The sequence below is a fragment of the Zonotrichia albicollis genome, chromosome 16, assembly GCF_047830755.1.
Source record: "Zonotrichia albicollis isolate bZonAlb1 chromosome 16, bZonAlb1.hap1, whole genome shotgun sequence".
NCBI lineage: Eukaryota > Metazoa > Chordata > Aves > Passeriformes > Passerellidae > Zonotrichia > Zonotrichia albicollis.
In genome coordinates, this window is record NC_133834.1 from 13,913,471 (window position 1) to 13,933,537 (window position 20,067).

The 20,067-nt window shown below is 52.9% G+C and overlaps 2 protein-coding genes across 6 annotated transcripts in view; both read right to left on the reverse strand.

Annotated features, from left to right (window-relative positions):
* The window catches only part of TRAP1 (TNF receptor associated protein 1), a 23,805-nt gene extending 15,704 nt beyond the window's left edge, over window positions 1–8,101 (reverse strand). Inside the window, exons 1-4 of the mRNA XM_005492112.4 lie at window positions 7,942–8,101; window positions 3,508–3,675; window positions 2,331–2,413; window positions 1,837–1,977 (exon numbers count right to left, since the gene is read on the reverse strand). Coding sequence (XP_005492169.2) covers window positions 1,837–1,977; window positions 2,331–2,413; window positions 3,508–3,675; window positions 7,942–8,023 — 474 coding nt within the window. The 5' untranslated portion in view covers window positions 8,024–8,101. The remainder of the gene's footprint in view (window positions 1–1,836; window positions 1,978–2,330; window positions 2,414–3,507; window positions 3,676–7,941) is intronic.
* Window positions 8,102–11,110: 3,009 nt separating this feature from the next.
* Window positions 11,111–20,067, reverse strand: part of CREBBP (CREB binding lysine acetyltransferase) — a 99,220-nt gene continuing 90,263 nt past the window's right edge. For all 5 annotated transcript variants that reach the window (XM_074552957.1, XM_074552956.1, XM_074552955.1 and 2 more), the window contains 3 exons: window positions 18,161–18,322; window positions 17,659–17,940; window positions 11,111–15,275 (listed from right to left, as the gene is read on the reverse strand). In XM_074552957.1, coding sequence (XP_074409058.1) covers window positions 13,104–15,275; window positions 17,659–17,940; window positions 18,161–18,322 — 2,616 coding nt within the window. In that variant the 3' untranslated portion in view covers window positions 11,111–13,103. The remainder of the gene's footprint in view (window positions 15,276–17,658; window positions 17,941–18,160; window positions 18,323–20,067) is intronic.

Sequence of the window (20,067 nt, forward strand, 5' to 3'; positions counted from 1 at the left end):
TGCCTCAATCACTGCAGCAAGCTTTCTGTCACCTTTGAATTCCTGAAAGGCAGAGAAATGTTCTGAATGATGCTTGCTCACAGCAATCATTGTATGCAGTTTGCTTCTTCAAGAAGTTATTTATAACCCCCTGACTGGAGGTAAGGAGCTTTTGGCACTCTGGAGAAGGCAAAGCTATTAAAGAGATTGGAGCAGCATTGTTCTCACTGCTCCCCACAGCCCAGGACTGCTGCAGTTAAAAGCTTCCTAGTTAAGTCTCATTTAATGGCATTAGAGAGGCACTGGCAGCCAGGCAGGAGGTTATGAAATCCCAATCCTTAACCCATCTAACGGGGATGGCATCACAGGCACCCTGCAAGGTGGGCAAGCAGCTCTCCAGCCAAACAAGGGGAGAGCTCCCACAGGGAGAGGGCAGGAGAGGGAACAATGTCTTGATGGAGTCAGATGCTTTGTGTCCACTACAGTCTCAAAAGGGAAAGATGAAAGGCAGGAATGACCCAGTGCCTGGGGCTAAGTGAGGGCTCCTCAAACAACTGGTGTTAACAGGAGTCAGAAATCTGCAACAGTGTGACAGGAATAGCAAAGCCCCTGCACCGTGGTTTGAGAATCTCTGCTTGGTGATTGTGGTGCCCACTGACAAGCACCAACTTCCCCATGGCAACTGCAGCACTTGCTCTGCAGAGGAACAGAAATATAAAATAACTGTGCAGCCTCCAACAGCCCCCTCTGCTTCTGTCCCACATGAAAAATATCAGTGTGCTCTGTCTGTGCCACATCTCCCCTGGACCTGCCATGGTCCCTCAGGGCTGCCTCCTTCATCCTCCTCCTCTGCTCTCCCAGAATGTCCACAGCCACACTCATGGCTGACAGCTCCACAAGAAAATGACCAGTTTGCCTTCTCGACATTAGGAACTCTGCCAAGAAAACACCAAAACTGAGGCTCAGCCTCCCACCCTGAGCAAGAGCCACCAGCAAGATCAAAGTACAGAGAGAAGGCCCAGCCCCACACTGAGGCCCACAGGTGACTGCTCTTACAGACTGTCTCCCTCCCAGTCAGCATTTTGTCACCAGCAGGGACAACCAACACCTGGGCACAGGGGAGTGCTGTGCTACTGCCCAAATCCACAGTGCCAACTGTGCCTGCTGAGGGCAGAACCTCAGCAGGAGCTGGACTCAGCCTGTCCTGCAGCAGGAAGAGAGAGAGGCAGGAATGGGAAGTTCTCACTACCCTGGCATTTATTTGCCCTCTCACACAGGGGAGACAGAAGGTCTGCAAGCAATCATGTAACACCTCAGACTTAAGGAGGTGCATGAAAACCTCCCCAAAGGTCAGGAGGAAACCAGATTCACAACTTAGCCACTAGTGAGAAACTCACACAGCCTGGGAAGTGCATTAGGCAGGGGTAGAGGGAGAAATGCCACTGGTACTTCCCAATAGGGAAAGAAGGAGAAAAGGGAGAAAAGCCACTGGTACTTCCCAACAGGGAAAGAAGGAGAAAAGGGAGAAATGCCACTGGTACTTCCCAACAGGGAAAGAAGGAGAAAAGGGAGAAATGCCACTGGTACTTCCCAACAGGGAAAGAAGGAGAAAAGGGAGAAATGCCACTGGTACTTCCCAACAGGGAAAGAAGGAGCAGCAAATTTTCCTATGGTTACAAGTGGGGAGCAGCCAGCATTGCTGGTTTCTCATCAAATCCTGAGGTCACAGCCTCATGAACCAGAGCTGAGGACAGAATACCTGGGCAGGCCTGGGGACTGTGCTGCTGCTGCTCAGCTTCCAGTGACTCCTCACAGAATACAGGGCAGTGGTGAGAGCAGCAGGGAATGACACCCTACCTGGATGGTGATGGTTCCCTTGGCAGGGTCAGTCTGCAGGTGGATCTCCAGCTCGGGCAAGGCTTTCCCCTCTGCCGTCAGGCGGTGCCGCAGCTTCTCCAGCGCGTCGCTGCCGTTGGAGATCAGCTCCCGGATGAACACCTGGGGACAGACACAGCCTGAGCCTGCAGCCTGCCCTGCCCTGCACAGCCCTCCCACAGACTGATCCCAGCTCCCCCATTATCTGCCAGGAGAACACTTTGTCCAAACTCCATGTAGAGGCTCCTCCATGCAGAGGCTCAAGGCTCGGAGTCACTTGGCTATACCTACAAACTTTTTCAAGAAGACATTTTCAAAGTGTCTTAAAAAACATCATTCAAGAAAGTCTGACATGAGAGCTTAGGACTCACTAGAAACTGAAGTTATTCTCCCAGCTCAACCATTTTGGATGTATCCCTTGACAGAGATGGGGCTTTGCCAATAGAAAGTCTCCCAACAAGTTGAGGGTGCCTTACCTCTTTCTCTGAGTACAGGGAACGGGCAACAATGTCCAGCAGTTTCTTTGTTTCAGCCTGGAACTCATGTTTAGAGGCTGCACCTGGAATAAAGGGAGGGTTGGGGTTGTTCAGCTTGGAGAAAAGAAAGTTCAGGAAGCACTTAGAGCCCCTTCCAGTGCCTAAAGGGCTCCAAGAGAGCTGGAGAGGGACTTGGGACAAGGGCCTGAAGTGACAGGACACAGGGAATGGCTTCCACTGCCAGAGGGCAGGGTTAGATGGGATGTTGGGAAGAAATTCTTCCCTGTGAAGGTGCTGAGGTGCACAGGGTGCCCAGAGCAGCTGTGGCGGCCCCTGGATCCCTGGCAGTGCCCAAGGCCAGGCTGGATGAACACATCTGTACAGCCACCCCTGCAGGCAGGGAGCTGTGCCCAGGAAGAGAAACCTCCTCAGAAAAAAATAAAACTACAAAACCTCTCAGCTGAAAGACCTTGGCCTTTTAAAAATAGCAAGAGGCATTAGAGAACTCCTTCCTCCTGCAAGAGGCATTAGAAAACTGTGGGAAAACCCAAGGAAAAGCTACAACTCCCACATGACCTGTGTCATGCCTTGCTGGTGAGGATGTACATCCCCCAGGGATGGGGTGAAGCTGGAGTGTGGGCAGCACACCAACCCCACCAGGGACTTCAGCCTGGCAATCTCAAAAGTACCTCCAGGAAAACCACAGAGGCAGAGTTCAGAGGTTATTTCTGTGCTGGAATAACTCATTGCTCAGCCTGCTTTAGAGCAGCTGTCCCTGAAGCTGTGCAAAGCAATTCATTCTGGCTAAAGGGCTGACACCAGGACTCCCATCACACCTCCATGATGTACAGCAAGCTGGGCAGGCACAGCTTGCTTCTGGGACAGAAAATTCTCTTCAGCCAATTCCAGTGCTTGTGGAGCCTCCACACACACACACCTGCCCATCACCTGCCTGGCTGTGCCATGGATGCAGTCCTGATGTCCCTGTTCCTCAGTAAAGGCCATGCTGACCTCCACCCCCAGGGTTTGGGAGGTGATGGTGCCACACAGATGGAAAGGATGTGGTGAGCAGCACCTGCACTTCCTCCAGAGGCAGCAGCACTGCTGAGCAGGGCTCACCTGCCCCACACCTTGACCCAGGAGCACCCCAAGAGCATCCCCACTGTGCCAGACCCACCTTTCACGCTCTCTGTGCTGCTGATGATGGTGTGCAGGGGCTCCTCCTCCTTGCTCTCTGCTGTCTGTGTGCTGTACATCCTGACAGCAGCAATGCTGGAGGCAGGAACATGGTGCTGGAGGCTCCAGCGGTGGAGAATTTGTCTTTGCAGACATGCTGCTCCTTTTGCTAAAGACACAAATGAAGATATTTCAATACACAAGTCCAGCACCAACAGGAGCACTCCCCAGAGGTCCCACCTAGGTAATGCCATGGGAGTTACACTGAACAGCTCCCTCACCATCCAACTCCCACCATTCCCCTCCAGAACTGCCTTCACTGCATAAAAAGGGCAAGCTGCTACTTTGGCTCTTCTGAATTAAGATTTTATCCAGAAGATGACAGCTAGCAGCTTTCCCACTGAATTAACCAGGAAGAGGCAGTCTGCAGCTTTCACTGCTGTTTCCTCTCACATCACCGCCTGTGAAAATATAAATTGGCAATAAATATTTGGCCTTTGACTGTCCAAGCACAGGGATTACACCCCACAACAAAGCTGGGTCCAGGACAAGCAGCACACGCAGCAGCAGCAAGGCCACCAGTCCCAAAATCAGTGGGGAAAATGAGACCAGTGAGGAAATGGCACAACCCCCTTAAGGTCAGGGATTCCCAATTCTCCTCCTTTATTATTCCCAGGTGAACCCAACAGTTTCCTCTCTGTTGGGGGATGAATCAAACCAAACCTGAGACCATTGCAGCACTACAGACCTCTGTTCAAAGCCTGTTCCTTGGAGTGATTCCTGAACTGCTGGGAGAATGCCAGAGCAGGATCCCAGAGGGTGAGGACCTGACCCTGCAGGGGAAGGCAGCACCTTGGCCAATGAACATAAATGAACATCCAGCAGGCTGGATGGTCTGGGCAGCACAGGAGGGGCCAGGACAGCCTGGGCAGAGCCAGGAGAACGTGGATAAGCAGCACAAGTGGCTGGAAGCAGTGACAAGCTCAGGTTTTCTTCCAGCTCACTCTGTGCCTGTTGGCTGTTTCATCCAGCAAGGGAAGGAGGCAAACCCTGCACCTGACATTCTCAAGGGGTCCCTCCTTCAGATGACTGGGGACAAAACAGCCAAACACCAAACCCCATCAGTATGGTGGGAGTCCCAAAGCACAACTGTGACCTCCCTGGACACAGCTCCCAAGGCCATCCCCTGCCCTCCAGGCCAGCTGAAGGAGCTCAGTCCCTCCTGAGCCTTCCTCCACCTTGCCACAGCCCTCCAGTGAACTCTGCATGGCAGCCTCTTCACCAACATCCCTCATCCTCAGGCTCACTTCACAAGTGCTCTGCAAACCTCCTGCCCCCCACAGCAGGTCCTACAGTCAGTGTGGCCATCAAGAACAGGCCTTGCTGCTCCCCACCATCATGCTGGGCTCTCACCTGCTCCAGAGCAGGTGAACATGAAGCCCTGAGCTTTAACAGCACTTCTGTCTCCTGCACCTCATCCTCAAGAGCTGACAGAGGAGGCTGTCAGTCCTCATTCTTCCTCCTCCTCACAGAAAGCTTTGAATCAAGATCCACTTCTCCAGCCAGAAGCCTGAATGACTCCCCAGTCATTCTGCCCTTAAAGAAAAGGGCCCACAAATAGTTCTAAATGCATCTGAACACCTCCCACACACATTACTGTGCTCTGCGTCACAAACAGCTCTGCTGCATTATCACAGGACACCTTCTGCACCTCCCATTCCTCTGCCTGGATTGCCTGGGAAGTGGCACACAGCCCTGGCTGAGGTGGGGAGCAGAGAGCACTCACTGTCCAGCCCCTCAGCTCCAGAGGGGAAGGGCCTGCAGGCTTTATATCTGTTTTATACTCATTTTATGCTGGGTGCTGTAGGATACTGCACTGTATGTAAGCACACACACAGACACACACACACCTCCCAAACAGCAGAAATAAAAGAGAGAATTTTGCTCCTTCTCTGACTCCAGGATCCAAAAAAGACACAGAGCAGCAGCAGCTTAAAACCTTAAGTTCATGTCTATCATCAGATGTCCAGGCAGTAAAACCCCAGAGCCCCCGCACAGGTCACCCCCAGCCCATGAACACCAGCTCTAGAAACTACAGCTGCTTATACTTTTATTTCTGGCTATTTATAATTGTTGATGTATTCACATTTTTTGCCTCCCTACCTCCAAAGCACAATAATAAATCACCAGCCATCAATTCAGAAGTTACTGTCAGATTTGTGCAATGTTTGGTTTTATCATCCTTAATTAGCAGCCTGTCCCCTGGCAGGGAGACACAGCTCATTAAATACAAACTGCAGCACCTTCAGCCCATTTCCCTCTTGAGAGTCCTTGCCTGGAGCAAGGGAGCAGAAAAGGCTCCTGGCTATTGTGGGTTGCTATAAAACCACAATTATCAGCACACAAGAGCTATTGAGAAGCACCTGCTGAGGTAACAGGGAATGTGCTAGTCATAACGAACCTCAGAAAGAAATTCCTAAGCCCAGGTGACAAAGAAGGAATGGCTCTTGCCCCAGATATGCACTGTGATGTGTTGGGGCAAATCAGGGCTTTTGATAGTGAGTTAGTCAAATGTGGAGCTTTAGCACAGCCCACACCCCTTCCTGTTCCCCTCACTGCACTGTGAGGGTGGAGAAACCCCCACTGCACCCCAAATTCCACCTCTCTGTGATCCCAGGTGATCCCCAGCCACAGACCTGCCTCACACACTCACAGCAAAGCCCTCAGGGGCTCCTTTCAATCCAGAGCCCTCAGTGATCCCCCAGGAACACAGCCCAGCCTCTCCTGGAAAAGCCCTGCAGTGAGCAGAGCCCAGCAGCAGGCAGAGATCCATGGTGGGAAACCCTGCACAAAGCAGTTTGTGGCTCAAAACAAAAGAGAAGAATTTGGGTCAGCAGGAGCCCGGGGAAGCTGGTGCAGGAAAAGCTGCAGCAATTAAACACTCCCAGCTGAGATCTCCTCACACAAAAGGGCTCCAGAGCTGGGCACCAGATCCCTGAGAGTGTGGGGAGAAGAGAATTCCCTGCCTGACCCACTCACACCAACACAGCTCCCAACAAGCTCTGCACCAGCTCCAGCCTCTGAATTGAAGCAAACACTGCAGCTCTGCCCGGTGAGGGGAGGGAGGGCTGTGCCTGCAGCCAGGACAGCCCAAAGGAGAACCCTGCCTCTCCCTCTTATCCCCACCCCACACAGCCTCTGCTCACTGCTTCTCCCCTGAGGGCTGAATGACAGCTTAAGGGATAGAACTCAGCTCTGCTGCAGGGTCTGACCCACCAGGGGCAGCAGCTTTGATTCCAGACATGGATGCTAACAAGGCTCTGGGGATTTCTGCGGAGGAAGAGCTGGATTGCCCAGAAACACCCAAGTGGCACTCTGTGACACAATAAACCTGACAACCCGACCCTGAAAGTGACCCTATTTGTTACACAATTTCCCCTGTCACGTTTTCGCTTCATAACCTGCAGGGAAATCACAGACCACAGCAACAACACGCAGATCTGTCACTTAGGGGCCACACAAGATAAGGGAACACAGCACGGGCTGCTGACAGGCAGGACACTGCTCACCGTGCTTTGGTTAATGGCAGCTCACAGGCACATTTATAGTGCATGAGGGCCTTGATAAGGGAGCACATCCCATAAGTGAGGCCTCAGGGTTTGGGTTTTCTTAGCACTCACTCCTGTCAGCTGTCTCAGGTGAAACTCCAAGTGTGCCCCTGGCAAACACAAACCCTTCAGGCTCATCTGTAAACTCCCCTGGTACTGATATGGCCAGAGAACAGCAACGCTGCTGCTGCCTTCTACTCTCATGCAGGTGCTTCTCTCTGCCTTCTGCTCTCCTGCAGGTGCTGGGCTGTGCTCCCTGTGTGAGCAGGGACCTGCACCAGGACATAACACCCGATGTGAATGTGCTGTACAGCCTGTATGAGCCAGCAGGTACCTCTGGATGTCCTGCACACCCTATAAAAGTCAGGAGATGAACTGGGAGTGCTGTACGAACCAGGACATAAACAGGGATATATTACACACCCCTTATCGAGCCAGGGCATGAACCTCACCGTGCCACACGACCGGAGCATGCTGTACACCTCGTATGAGGCAGGACAGGACATGGCCCTGAGCTCGCTCCCTGCCCCGCACCAGCCCGCGCTATTCCCTGCACAGCCCCAGGAGAACTCGTCCCTCCCCGGGAAGGAGCGCTGGGCGCTCTCGGCTCAGCTCGCCGGGCGCTGTGCGCGCTGCCGGGCCCGCGGCGGCAGCAGCCGAGAGCGACCGGGCGCTGCCTGCGGGACGCGGACCCTCCGCACCTCCAGAGGACGCGCAAGGCCGAGCGCAACTCCGGGCAGGCGCGCCCGTCCGGGCCGAGCCATGGAGGTCCGGCCGCCCCCTCAGCGCGGGGCCCGCGCCCCTCACGCCGCCCGTCCCCCCCTCACCTGCGGGCGGGCGCAGCCGGGGCGCGGTCCCGGAGCGCCGCAGGGCCGCGAGCAGACACCGCCCGCCCCGCGCCGCCGCCATGCCCGCGCTGCCCTCCCGCCGCGCCACCTGATGACGTCACGGGGCGGGGGCGCGCCCAGTCCCCCGCGCGCGGGCTGCGCTTGACGCGCGCCCGGTGACGTCAGGCGGCCTCTCAGCCCGCGCGCGCTGCTTCCCTCAGGGAGGGCTCCCCGCGGGTCCCCTCACGGCCCGAGCGAGCTCTTCAGGGTCACGGGGGCTCGGTCCCCTCATGGCCCGAGCGAGCTCTACAGGGGCACCGGGGCTCGGTCCCCTCACGGCCCGGCGAGCTCTACAGGGGCACCGGGGCTCGGTCTCCTCATGGCCCGAGCGAGCTCTACAGGGGCACCGGGGCTGGTCCCCTCACGGCCCGACCGGCCTCTTCAGGGGGCACCGTGCCTCGGTCCCTCACGGCTCGGGCCGAGTCCCCTCGCGGCACCGGCTCCGTCCCCTCAGGGTCCCGCCTGGGTGCCCTCACGGGGGTTCTCTTCCAGGGCTCTGCCTCAAGCCCAGGATGCCGTTGCCAAACCCCTCCTGTTGTGATTGTTAAAATCCCTTCGTGTTTCTGAGGACTTGTTAGGAAAGGAGTCAGACACGGGTTACAAACGCGCCCTGCTCTCCCTGTAGGACACCCCTTGGGGTGTCTCACAGTGAAGGGCGCTCACAGGGAGCCCATTCCACGGGACGAGCTGCGGTAGGAGCCCAGCAGTCACAGCCTGCAGAGCTCAGGGCACCGTGGCTCTCCCTGTTTCCCCACAGAAGGGGCTGAGGGCCGAGGAGAGGCTGTGCCGGGCTGGGAGCAGCCCTCAGGAAGCCCCTGCGTGCCACACCTTTGCCGGGCACCATGTTTGACTCTAGGCCAATTGATTAACATCCCATTTTTCCATTTGTCTCAAACTCCTCATCTCCACGGGCCTGTTTTAGTGTACATCATCGAGATCTAAGGGGCTGAGGTACTGGACAAAGGCTTTGGATGGGATGTGGGTGAGCGAGGAAATGAACCACTCTGGCGAGAGCTGAATTTGAAACGTGTGTGAGAGTAGAGCCTGGCCTCGATGAACACCACAGCCAAAAATAAAAGAAGGAGCAGGTCTCTTTCGGTGAGCACTAACCACTTCCAGACCGAGGAGCTGTCAGGAGGGAACCGTGCCCACCGAACAGAGGCAGCTTTGTAATCCCAGGCCTGGGGGAGCTCCCTGGAAAGCTCCATGTGCAATCCACTCGTGCTTGCAGCTGATCTTTTGGGACCACGCCGAGCCGAGTGTTTTGTGGAGGTTCATATCTGAGAAACACCCACACAGAGCGGGGTTTGTGGGGCACTCAGCGTTATGGATTAGGTGCAACAAACCCAGCACGAGCCTTTGCATCACTCTGACACCCTTCCGCTGGCTGCACTTCCACCTGGAACCAACTCCAGCCCTTCATCGAGACTCCCTGTGCTGCAGCCAAAACCAAAATGACTTCTGAGCTGGTTACAAACGCTTCCCTCCTCTGGCTGTGCTCACCGCTACCTCCCGCTGACCCCACGCAGAGCAGCGCTGGCAGAGCTCTGGTCCCTGCTGTGAAACACCTGAATCCTCCTCCTGCCTCACCTGGGTGTGCCTTCACCATCAGCCATGAACTGTGCTCCTGCAGGGATCGCAGGGGATCTCATACAGATCCTCCCCTCTGCCTAGGATCGTTTCAATTATCCGGGGGTTTGCTCCATCTTGCTTCAATCTCTGCCCTGGCATTTAAATTCCTGCTTTGCATTTTAAATTCCTGAGTGGTGAGAAGTGCAGGGAAAAACGGACTGCCCTGCACAGCAACCTCTGCGGTGCTCCCCCAGCTCCAGGGTGGCTGCTCCAGCTTCTCTGCCCTGGAAGAACCAAGGGCTGAAATTTGCTTTGGGAGAAGCACCCAACGCACCTCCAGATCTCCCTGTAAGCCATGAACCGCTGTCACTCACTGCTGTCACTCACTGCTGTCCACTGGCACTGGCTAGAAGGGACAGCACCTACTGCTGCCTTTGACAGTGACCGAGGGGGGACCGTCCCAGCCCGTGTGGCCGGAGGGCTCCTCCTCCTGCCCGCTGTGCTCTAACGCGTCCGGAGGCAGAGGGCGCGGGGAGCCCTCACTCAAGCGCTGCGGGCAGATCTGTGTCCCGGTGGGACAGGGATGAGCCTCGAGGGGAGGCCCAGCTGGGAGGGAGAGCTCCCAGAGCCAGAGCAGAGCAGGGTGGGCAGCCCAGGAAGAGAGCAGAGAACCATCACTGCAGCTCAACGTTCAGATTTAAGCACTTTCTTCCACTCCAGAATTCAGTGAGGGGAAGGCCTTACCCACCCTCTTCGGTGGTAAAGCTCCTGCACCAAGCTCCAGTGCACTCTCACCTTATCAATTCCCATTTCTAGGATGCTGTTCCTTACTGACCCTACCTCCCCAGCAAACAGACAGGGACTTGGAAAAGCCATGCCCATCCAGATATGCTGAGTTTTGTATCAACACTCACAGGAGACTGGAGTGAAGCCCCCCTGAGGCTGCAGCCCCAGCCCCTCCTCGGGTTTGATTTCAGCTCTGCATTTCCCTCCTTTCCCTGGTGAACCATCTGCTCTTACCCAACACACCTGGGTGTCGGATCTGCATCGATCCCTTGGCGCTGGCACCTCGCCACACTTCAGCTGCACTGAAAACTCATTCCAACATTTGCTTCCCAAGCATTGTTTTTTTCCACTCTTCCCCAGCCTGGGCACCCAGCGAGCTGCAGCCTGGCCACAGCTCTGTGCTCCAAAGAGGACTCAGCTTATCCAAATCCGGAATTGGTGCTGCTGCCTTTAAATGGAGGCTGCTTAGAGGAATTAGTGAGATTGAGCGCAGGGATCTCAACCTGGGGCGTCAGGCTCCGCTGATCCTCAGGGCCACCAGCCAAGTGGAACCATCCTTCAATCCAAGCAGTTTTACCAGCTTTTATTAGAAACACCAGCACATTTCAAGTTTCCTCTTTTTGATCACAAATATAGTGTTTTTCCTCTTTTTAAGTACACAGCATGAGACACAGCATCAGGGCTTTCCATCTTTTTTTTTTTTTCTGTTTGGTTTTTTTTTACAGCAATTTCTTTTGGACAAGCTTTGGGTTTAGTGTTCACTAACCTCACCCCAGCCCCAACTTTTGACATCTTGAATTGCTGAAGACAATTGTGTGGGCAGATGAATCCAATGGTCGTGAAAAAGGTACAAGAGTTAAAAGTTTGCAAGTAAAAGTAGAAGCAGAGACTCTCTCCAGTTAAAAAGGATGAAGTGGCGCTGCAGCGCACGGGGACAAAGACAGGGATAAAGATTTGCTCTTTTCTCCCGTTTTCCCCCACCAGTGTCCCGATAAAAACGTTAAGGCTGGAGGAAGCGCTAAGGGGCTGTGAAACGCCTCGTGTGCACAGCGCGCCGGGCACCCGGAGCCCAGCCCCGCTCCGAGGGACGGCGCTCCGGGCTCCTCCCGGTCCGAGCTCGCACCTACGCTGGGAAACCTTCCCTGGACCTTTTAACTCCGAGAAAGCGATTCACTGAGGGGAGGAGGAGTGAGCATCCCAGGGACGTGAGGGCATGGTGACAGGATATTAAAGGGAACATGTACATGATTTGTTATTTTTTATTCCACAGAAAACCCTCAAATCTAGACTCAGAGTTAACAGCAGAAAAATAGTGTTAAAGTCAATAGGTTCATATTTTACTGTAGACTAAATAAATTAGCCTAGAATTAACTCAATACTCTCTATTTTCCTTTCATTGGTGATCCTTCTCTAAATTAATGCAGTTTTTAAAAAGCAACGGCTATTAATAATTTATTCCAGTTAACCCTTGTGGATGAACACCTGCGAAGAGTCGATGTCTGGGAACCATTCCCCTCTCCTGTCCCTCCCCTGAAGGAAACGATGGCTAAGGGTGCTGTCAAACAGACATGCTGGCTACAATATCCATGGATCTGCCTCTCCCACCGCTGCCTCGGGCTGCTCCGGGCCATGAGTGAATCGTCATAGCTATGTCTTACAAAGAACATGATCGAAAAAAATATATAAATAAATAAAAACCTTAAACATTCTTACATGGATTTTAAAGAACAGAATACATGTTAAAAACTTCAGTAATTTATATCAATTTTAAGCAATACTTTATATACAATGGAAAAAAGACATGCATAGTCCAAATACAATGTTGAAAACAGCATTTTCATAACAAAAAACCCAAACACTAAGTGTTAATACCATGTACATGGATTCAAGAAGGACCACCCTTTTTGTCTGTTGCACACAGTTTATTTAACAATATGATATTATAAGTAAGAAATGAGTTTTTTTTCTTTTTACCATTCTATACAGTGATTGAATCTTCTTGGATTTTCTTATTTATAGTAATTATAGCGCTTGCATGATTTACACTAGAATTGCTTTCCTCGTTTCAAGTTTCACACAGAAGAAAGAAAGAAAAGAATGTTTCTTCTCTATCCAGATCAGCACGGCCTAAGAGTGATCATCCCTATTTTCATCTAAGACCAGTTTTATCAGAGAAACAAAGCAACAATTTCTACATCTGCAAGACAAGGATTTTGGCGTTGGCCAATGTGTGCAAGAGTCAATTCCTATCTTCCCAGGGGTAATACTTCAAACGCCTGCAGAGTTCACTATAGAAAACAAAAATCTTCCCGCCATGTGTCAAAGTTACCGGGATACGCTATAATGTTGCATTATTTCAGGAAACAGTTTCTGAATATTATTTTTTTTTTTCTTCTTTTAAACTCAAATGTTTAAAGTCTTGAAAATACAAATAAAAAATATGAATATAATGAACTTGTTTTCCCCGTTAAAAAAAAGGTATGAGTCAACAGCAACAAAAAAATAAAAACCAAAAAAACCCACAAAAGAGACCAGATATTTTAACCGCCTGGCTTTAACAAAAAAATATATTCTTTGTATTGTTTTTTTTTTCTTTTTATTTTTAAACAGCAATTAATTCTTCCATCTGTAGGAAGCAGCAGTTCCATCTAGGATTCAAAACAACCCAGATGTCTGAATTTTTCAGTACAAAATATCCAAGAACACGAAAGGAAAGAAGAAACAAAAGTGATGCTCCCATAATGCTACAAACCCTCCACAAATTTCTCTAATGTGTCCCCGGTGGTGTCACCGACCAGAGACAATTCGTTAGACAACGCACTGCGGTTGGGGGTGTTTAGTTGGGGAAGCATTGCACTCTGTTCTGGGTTGCCCAAGTGTCCCTGATCCATGGAGCTAGCCATAGTGACTGCGAGTCCTGGGTGGGGGGAACCAGTCTGGGGAGACACGTGGTGCGGTGACGGTTGGGGCTGTATCCGGGGTGACGGGCTGGAATGTGGTGGCTGGGACTGGGGACGGGGAGACTGAACGGGCGCTGGGGACCGCACCTGGTTGCTGAGGGAGGTGGCGATCTGCTGGCCAGGGAGATGAGACGCCTGCGCTTGTCCTGAGAGCATGTGCTGCTGTGGGCTCATGGGGTTGGGCTGCCCGGGGGACCCTATCTGCTGCTTCATCTGCTGCTGCTGCAGGATGCGCTGCTGCAGGGCCTGCTGGATGTTGGGAGCGCCGTCCGCCCCCAGGCCGGGCTGGCCCATCTGGTTCAGCTGTCCCATCTGAGCCATCTGTCCCATGGAACTCCCCTGTATGGATAGGTGCTGCTGCATCCGCTGCTGCTGCATGGCTTGGGGGTAACCTCCCGGGCCTTGGGGCTGCTGGAACTGGTTGTGAGCTGCCATCCCTCCTGCCATGCCGGCCCCTCCCTGCTGCTGCTGCTGCTGCTGCTGTTGCTGCAGTAGCTGCCTCCTCAGGATCTCGCGGTACTGCGGGCTCATGTTGGCCATGCTGGGGTTGTGGCTGGGGTTCATGATGTTGATCGCCTGTCCCTGGGGGTTCATAGCTCCGATCCCTTGCTGCTGCGGGGGGACGCTCGGTCTCTGCACTCCGGCTTGCATGGCGTTCATGTTCTGCAGTCCCGCCTGCGCGTGCATGCCCGGCTGTTGCATGCCGGTCTGCGGCTGCTGCATCCCGGGCTGGGGCTGGATCCCTGCTTGCGGCTGCATCCCGGGCTGGTTCGCCACGTATTTGGCCGTTCTTTGCTTTATAAAAGCTGCCATAAGCTGAGGGTTGGATTTAAGGATATTAAGAACCTGCTGCTGCTGCTGCGGAGAACTCGGCGATTTCAAGGTCCTCAGCAAGTCCTGAAGTGCATTGGGGGTGATGCTGCGCGGCGGCTGCTGCACGCCCGGCATCCTGGGCCCGGCCACGGCTTGCGGCGTCGCCATGGGCATCACCGCCCTGGCCATTCCCGGCTGCATCGGCTGCTGCTGCGGCATGGGCGCCGACTGCCACTGCCCGGGCTGCATGTTGGACATGACGGGGCCGCTCACGGGGTTGGGCCGGGGTACATTCATGCTGACTTGCGGCATCTGGTTCACCGAGCCCACCGCGGGGTTCACGAGTCCCGGGCGGCCGGGAGGCAAACCATTGTTCATGTTGTTGACCCTGTAGAGCTGCTGCTGCTGCTGCTGCGCGGCCTCTCTCTCGATCTGCCGAGCCGCTTCCACGGCGGCGGGCGGCGGCTGGGCCGGGGGCGGCGGCGCCGACACCGGGTTCGTGGGTTTTCCTGTCGAGACGGTGGTGGGGGGCTGGGTTCTGGACACGCTGGGGAAGCCGGCCGGTGACATACTTACAGGGGAGGGCTGGGGCTGGGGCGCGGGCTGCGGCGTCTGCGGCGTGCTTGGCTGCTGCGTAGGGGTACCGGGCGTCGCTGAGGTAGGAGAAGGCAAACTTTGCTGAGGCACGTTTCGGGTGTTCATGGTCGCCATCCTTCTGCGCATGAGCTGAGCCTGCTGCAGGCGGTGCTGGATCTGCTGCTGTCGGAGCTTGTGTTTGATATTGAGACAGAATGGCACGGGGCATTTGTTCTCTTGGCAGTGTTTGGCGTGGTAGCAGCAAAGAGCAATGAGCTGTTTGCACACCGGGCAGCCGCCGTTGGTCTTGCGCTTGCAGCCCTTGGTGTGCTGCACCACCCGTTTCATCTTCTGGCAGGACGGCAGGGAGCAGTTTGCGTTGCGGCACTGGCAGGCGTGGACGAGGGACTGGATGCAGCGCTGGATGCTCAGCCTGCGCGACTCCTGCGGGCTCTTGGACTGCTGCTCTCCCTGGTTGTTGCTCTCGTCGTCCAGACCCAGGCCCCACTTAACCATCTTGTGGTCATGGCTCTTAGTGTTGTAGCAGTTGATGCAGAGGTCGTAGTCCTGCAAGGGAAGAAAAGGCAGAGCTCAGGAGCTGACAGGCACAGAGCAGTGTGGTGCCAGGGGAGCAGCAGCAGCCCCTGTGCAGGCACACGCTGGGTGCTCGTGGGTACAAGCACACAGGATGACAGTCACACACTGTCATCGGCTGCCACTTCACATCACACCTGTACCCAGCCAGGGAAGAGCTGCACAGCCTGTCCAGGCACTGGGAGAGGGCTTTGGGGCAGCCTCAGCAAAGGCAGCCTGCAGTCACAGCTCTTCACAGGTAACAATGCAGTTGGAGCTAACATTGTGTCGTTTTGTTACATGAAAAAGTCTTGCAGAATTTTTTTTTCCCCAATTTTTCCCTTTCAATGACATTAACTGTTTATTTTTCTGTGGGTGCCAACAGCTCCAACTAGTAAGATAAATCTATGGTCACTCCTAAAAAGTAGGGTCTGGCCCTCCATTTCTCCATAGCATAATTACTGACTAATAATTACTACCCTTAAATATGTATTTTTAAAAATCTCTAAACAAGAGCAAGTTTCATGCAAAGACAGACACTTACCAAAAAACCCCCACATTTTTGCTGCCCTGTCCCTTTTGTGGCTGGAGGAAAGGCACTCCCTACACAGAGGTACCCAGGGGCAGCCTAAAGGCCCTGCCTCCTTCCACCACCAATTCCCTGTGTGTGTCCAAGCCATGTCCTGCAGCCTCAAGAAGCTCAGCTCAGTGCTGTCCTCAGAGGGATTAATTAAAACTCTTCCCCCACAAACCTGGTGATAATTTGCAGTGTAAAAACGAGGCTGCACTTATTCAAACTACTTTTGTTCAGCTACAGCCAGAGGTGAACACAAGTCCTCCAAGAAGCCTCAAGGATATCAGTACAGCCCCATGGATAACTTCTCTCTAACACAGGTCCTAAAATTTGAGCAGTCTGGAAATGGAAAGTGTCCCTGCCCATGGCAGAGGGGTGGAACAAGATGGTCTTTGAGATCCCTTCCAATCTAAACCATTCTATAATTCATAATTCTTTAAAATTAAATTTAAAACTTGTCTATGCAGAGGAGCAGTAGCAGCATAAACAATGCAGCAGGAGCTGTTCCACAGCACTGGTGTTTTCCACATCCAGCAACTGAAGTCACTTTTTCTACAAGAAGAGGCACCCACCTAGCAGCCACCTCCCCTAAAGGCTCAGCAGCCTTTTACAAGGATGAGCTGAATTTGGAGGAACTTTGGGCAATATCCAAAAACCCCATCAAACTCAGCTGTAGGACAAGAGAGGGCTGAGGTCTGAGGTGCCCCACACTTATGTCACAGTCAGTGCAGTGCCACCAGCCCTCAGGGACAGAGCAATGCCACCAGCCCTCAGGGACAGTGCAGTGCCACCATCCCCTCACAGTCAGTGCAATGCCACCATCCCTCAGGGACAGAGTAATGCCACCAGCCCTCAAGGACAGTGCAGTGCCACCATTCCCTCACAGTCAGTGCAGTGCCACCATCCCTCAGGGACAGAGCAATGCCACCATCCCTCACAGTCAGTGCAGTGCCACCTTCCCTCAGGGACAGTGTAGTGCCACCATCCCTCAGTGAGTGCAATGCCACCAGCCCTCAGGGACAGTGCAGTGCCCCCCATGCCCACACGAACCTGGCACACAGTGCAGTGCCACCATCCCCTCACACACAGTGCAGTGCCCCCCATGCCCACACGTACCTCACACTCACTGCAGTGCCACCATCCCCTCACACAGAGTGCAGTGCCCCCCGTGCCCACACGTACCTGGCACACACTGTAGTGCCCCCATGCCTACACGTACGTCACACTCAGCACAGTGCCACCATCCCCTCACACACAGCGCAGTGCCCCCCATGCCCACACGTACCTCGCAGACCGTGCAGTGCCCACACATACCTTGTACCCAGTGCACTGCCCCCCGTGCCCACATGTACCTGGCACACACTGTAGTGCCCCCCATGCCTACACGTACCTCACACACTGTGCAGTGCCACCATCCCCTCACACACAGTGCAGTGCCCCCCGTGCCCACACGTACCTCACACACTGTGCAGTGCCACCATCCCCTCACACACAGTGCACTGCCCCCCGTGCCCACACGTACCTGGCACATACTGTAGTGCACCCATGCCTACACGTACCTCACACACAGTGCAGTGCCCCCCGTGCCCACATGTACCTCACAGTCAGTGCAGTGCCCCCCGTGCCTACACGTACCTGGCACACAGTGCAGTGCCCCCCATGCCCACACATACCTCACACACACTGCAGTGCTACCATCCCCTCACACTCAGTGCAGTGCCCCCGTGCCCACACGTACCTGGCACACAGTGCAGTGCCACCATCCCCTCACACTCAGTGCAGTGCCCCCGTGCCCACACGTACCTCGCAGACCGTGCAGTGCCACCTGGTCTCCACGTGGTGCTTGCACTCGTTGCAGGTGTAGACGAAGCGGTCCTGGCCCTGCGTGTGCAGCTCCACCAGCATGCACAGCGTGGACCACTTGGAGCGGCGCAGGGACGAGAACTCCCAGTGCTTGTCCCGCGCCAGCGTCAGGAAGGCGTCGCGCCCGTCCATCAGGTCACAGCTCAGCAGAGGGTCGGGGTCCACGATGGGGTGCAGGGTGTTGATCACGGGCCCCGCGTGCAAATGGATCACAAAAAACACCTGGGGGTAAACAGGGAGGAATAAAAGGCAAAGAGGTCAGTGAGAACCTTAGCTAATTAACTTAGTTTAGGCTAATCTCTTCCAATATGTTGTTATGCAACAGAAACATTCCTAGCCCGAGCACAGGGTTTATTCCTCCTGGTTTTTCAGTTCTCAATATCCCTGTGCCTGCATTTACAGGAATAAACCCTTCTCTTTTTACAGCAGATTCCCACAGTACCTCTTTATGCTTCTCCATGGTGGCATAGAGCTTCTGAGACAGGTCATTGGACACGTTTGGCATGCTGGGCTTCTTCTTGTTAGCTCTGCTGATGCTGCTCTTATTCTTGTTGGTTTTTTTGTTGTTCTTTTTCTTGGCGTTCTTGCTGTCGCCCTGGCTCCCCTGCAATGAAGGCACGGGAGAGATGTTACACTTTGGAGAGCTCACTCCATTCACTGGGCTCACAGTGACACACTTCTGCTGTCAGGAATAGAACTTTGTTCCAATGCCTGTAAATCAGCCCTCCGGTGTTAAATATATCCTATCTTCCAGGAAAAATCAAAAGCCAAACTGGCAGGCAAACAAATCCAAACACTGTTTAAAAATAAACTTTCAAAGTATGTATATATTAAAAAATTCCCATTTTACACTGATTATTTTTCCTTCTCCAACATCATCCTTCAGCTTCCACTGCTTTAGATCTTGCAGCTGATGATAAAATGACACAAATAATATGGAGTTAAAATTCCAGGAGTGCAGTACTTTGCTTTACTGTGCATTTGGTGTGTCACATACTGGCTTGAGCTCTGATTTAAGGTTTGTTTTTGCTGAACAGATTTAGGGCTAGGACACAGATAAGAACATGCAGGATTTGAATTGAAACCCACAAAACACATTATTCTCCATCCTGCAGACTTCCAGCTGCATGTGCTGCTCCCAAAAAATAATTTCCAAAACTCCACTTGTGCCCAAGTTACAACACAGAGCACAGTGGCCATACACTGAATGTTAGATGGAAGTAAAGAGAGTGAAAATAGCAATGATGCTATTTAGATGACCTGGGAAAACAGAAATAACTTCTGCAGTTCTCATGTCCTTAAAAAATCAAACCCCAAGCCCTCAGCAGGGAGGGCTCAGGAAAAACCCCTCTCCAACTTTTAGAATGTTGGTCATAAAATTAAAAATAAGCTAGTGAAATATTTGTGTATATATATAAATATACACACATACACAAGCAAGTGCCACGAACAGTATGTACAAGCAAACACAGGGTTTGTCCACAGGCATATTTATTCCAGGAAAACAAAAATATTCCAATTGCAGAAAGCAATTCTATTTACAGACTGCTGCCATCCTTCTATTCCATTAATGAGGTTTGGACAGGAATTCCCTGACCACTCCTGGGCTCTCTCTAACTCATTTTGTGGATTTTCTGACCAAACCTGTTTGGAAATGAAAATGAGACTCTTTTATGGGATACCAGACAGAGCTCTCAGTGACTCTGAGGGATTCAGAAGGGACCTGGTTTATGTTCCCACCTTGAGTGCCCCCACTGATGGAACTGGAGCCTGCCCTCCTTTGCCTCCACATCCTAAAGCCCCAACCGAGATCTTAAAATTTAAACACCAAAAGGAAGAACAGACTAAAACTTATCAAACAAGCCAAGTTTGATAAGTTTTCTTTCTACTCCACCTTTAGCAAGTTTATATTTGGCAAACTGTACAAAGTATTCCAAGCTGTTTTAAGAAGTTGTAGGGTTGTGTTTGTACCATTTCATTCTGACATCCAGCCAGACCAGCCAGAGATGCTGATGGACAATTCCTGGGGGAGCCTCACCCCTTCAGAACCTCTGCCAAGAACTCTCAGTATTTCCCAGCTCTTTGCTCTCCCTTTGACTGATACCTGCAGCACATGGTCACTGGCAGGAAGCTTTCTCTTCACATCCACAACATTTAGGACAAAGAATGTGAGAGATTCTGTGCCATTTCAGCACCAAGATCCATGTGGTGATTGCACCCATGGAGATCCCCAGTGCTGGGCAGTTTCCTCCATGAAGTGACCCAGTTTAGGTTCTGCATGGGGGAAGTTCTCATATTTTTAAATGTGCTCCTTTTCCTGAGTTAGGAGGCAAAGACCCCCGTGTGCCA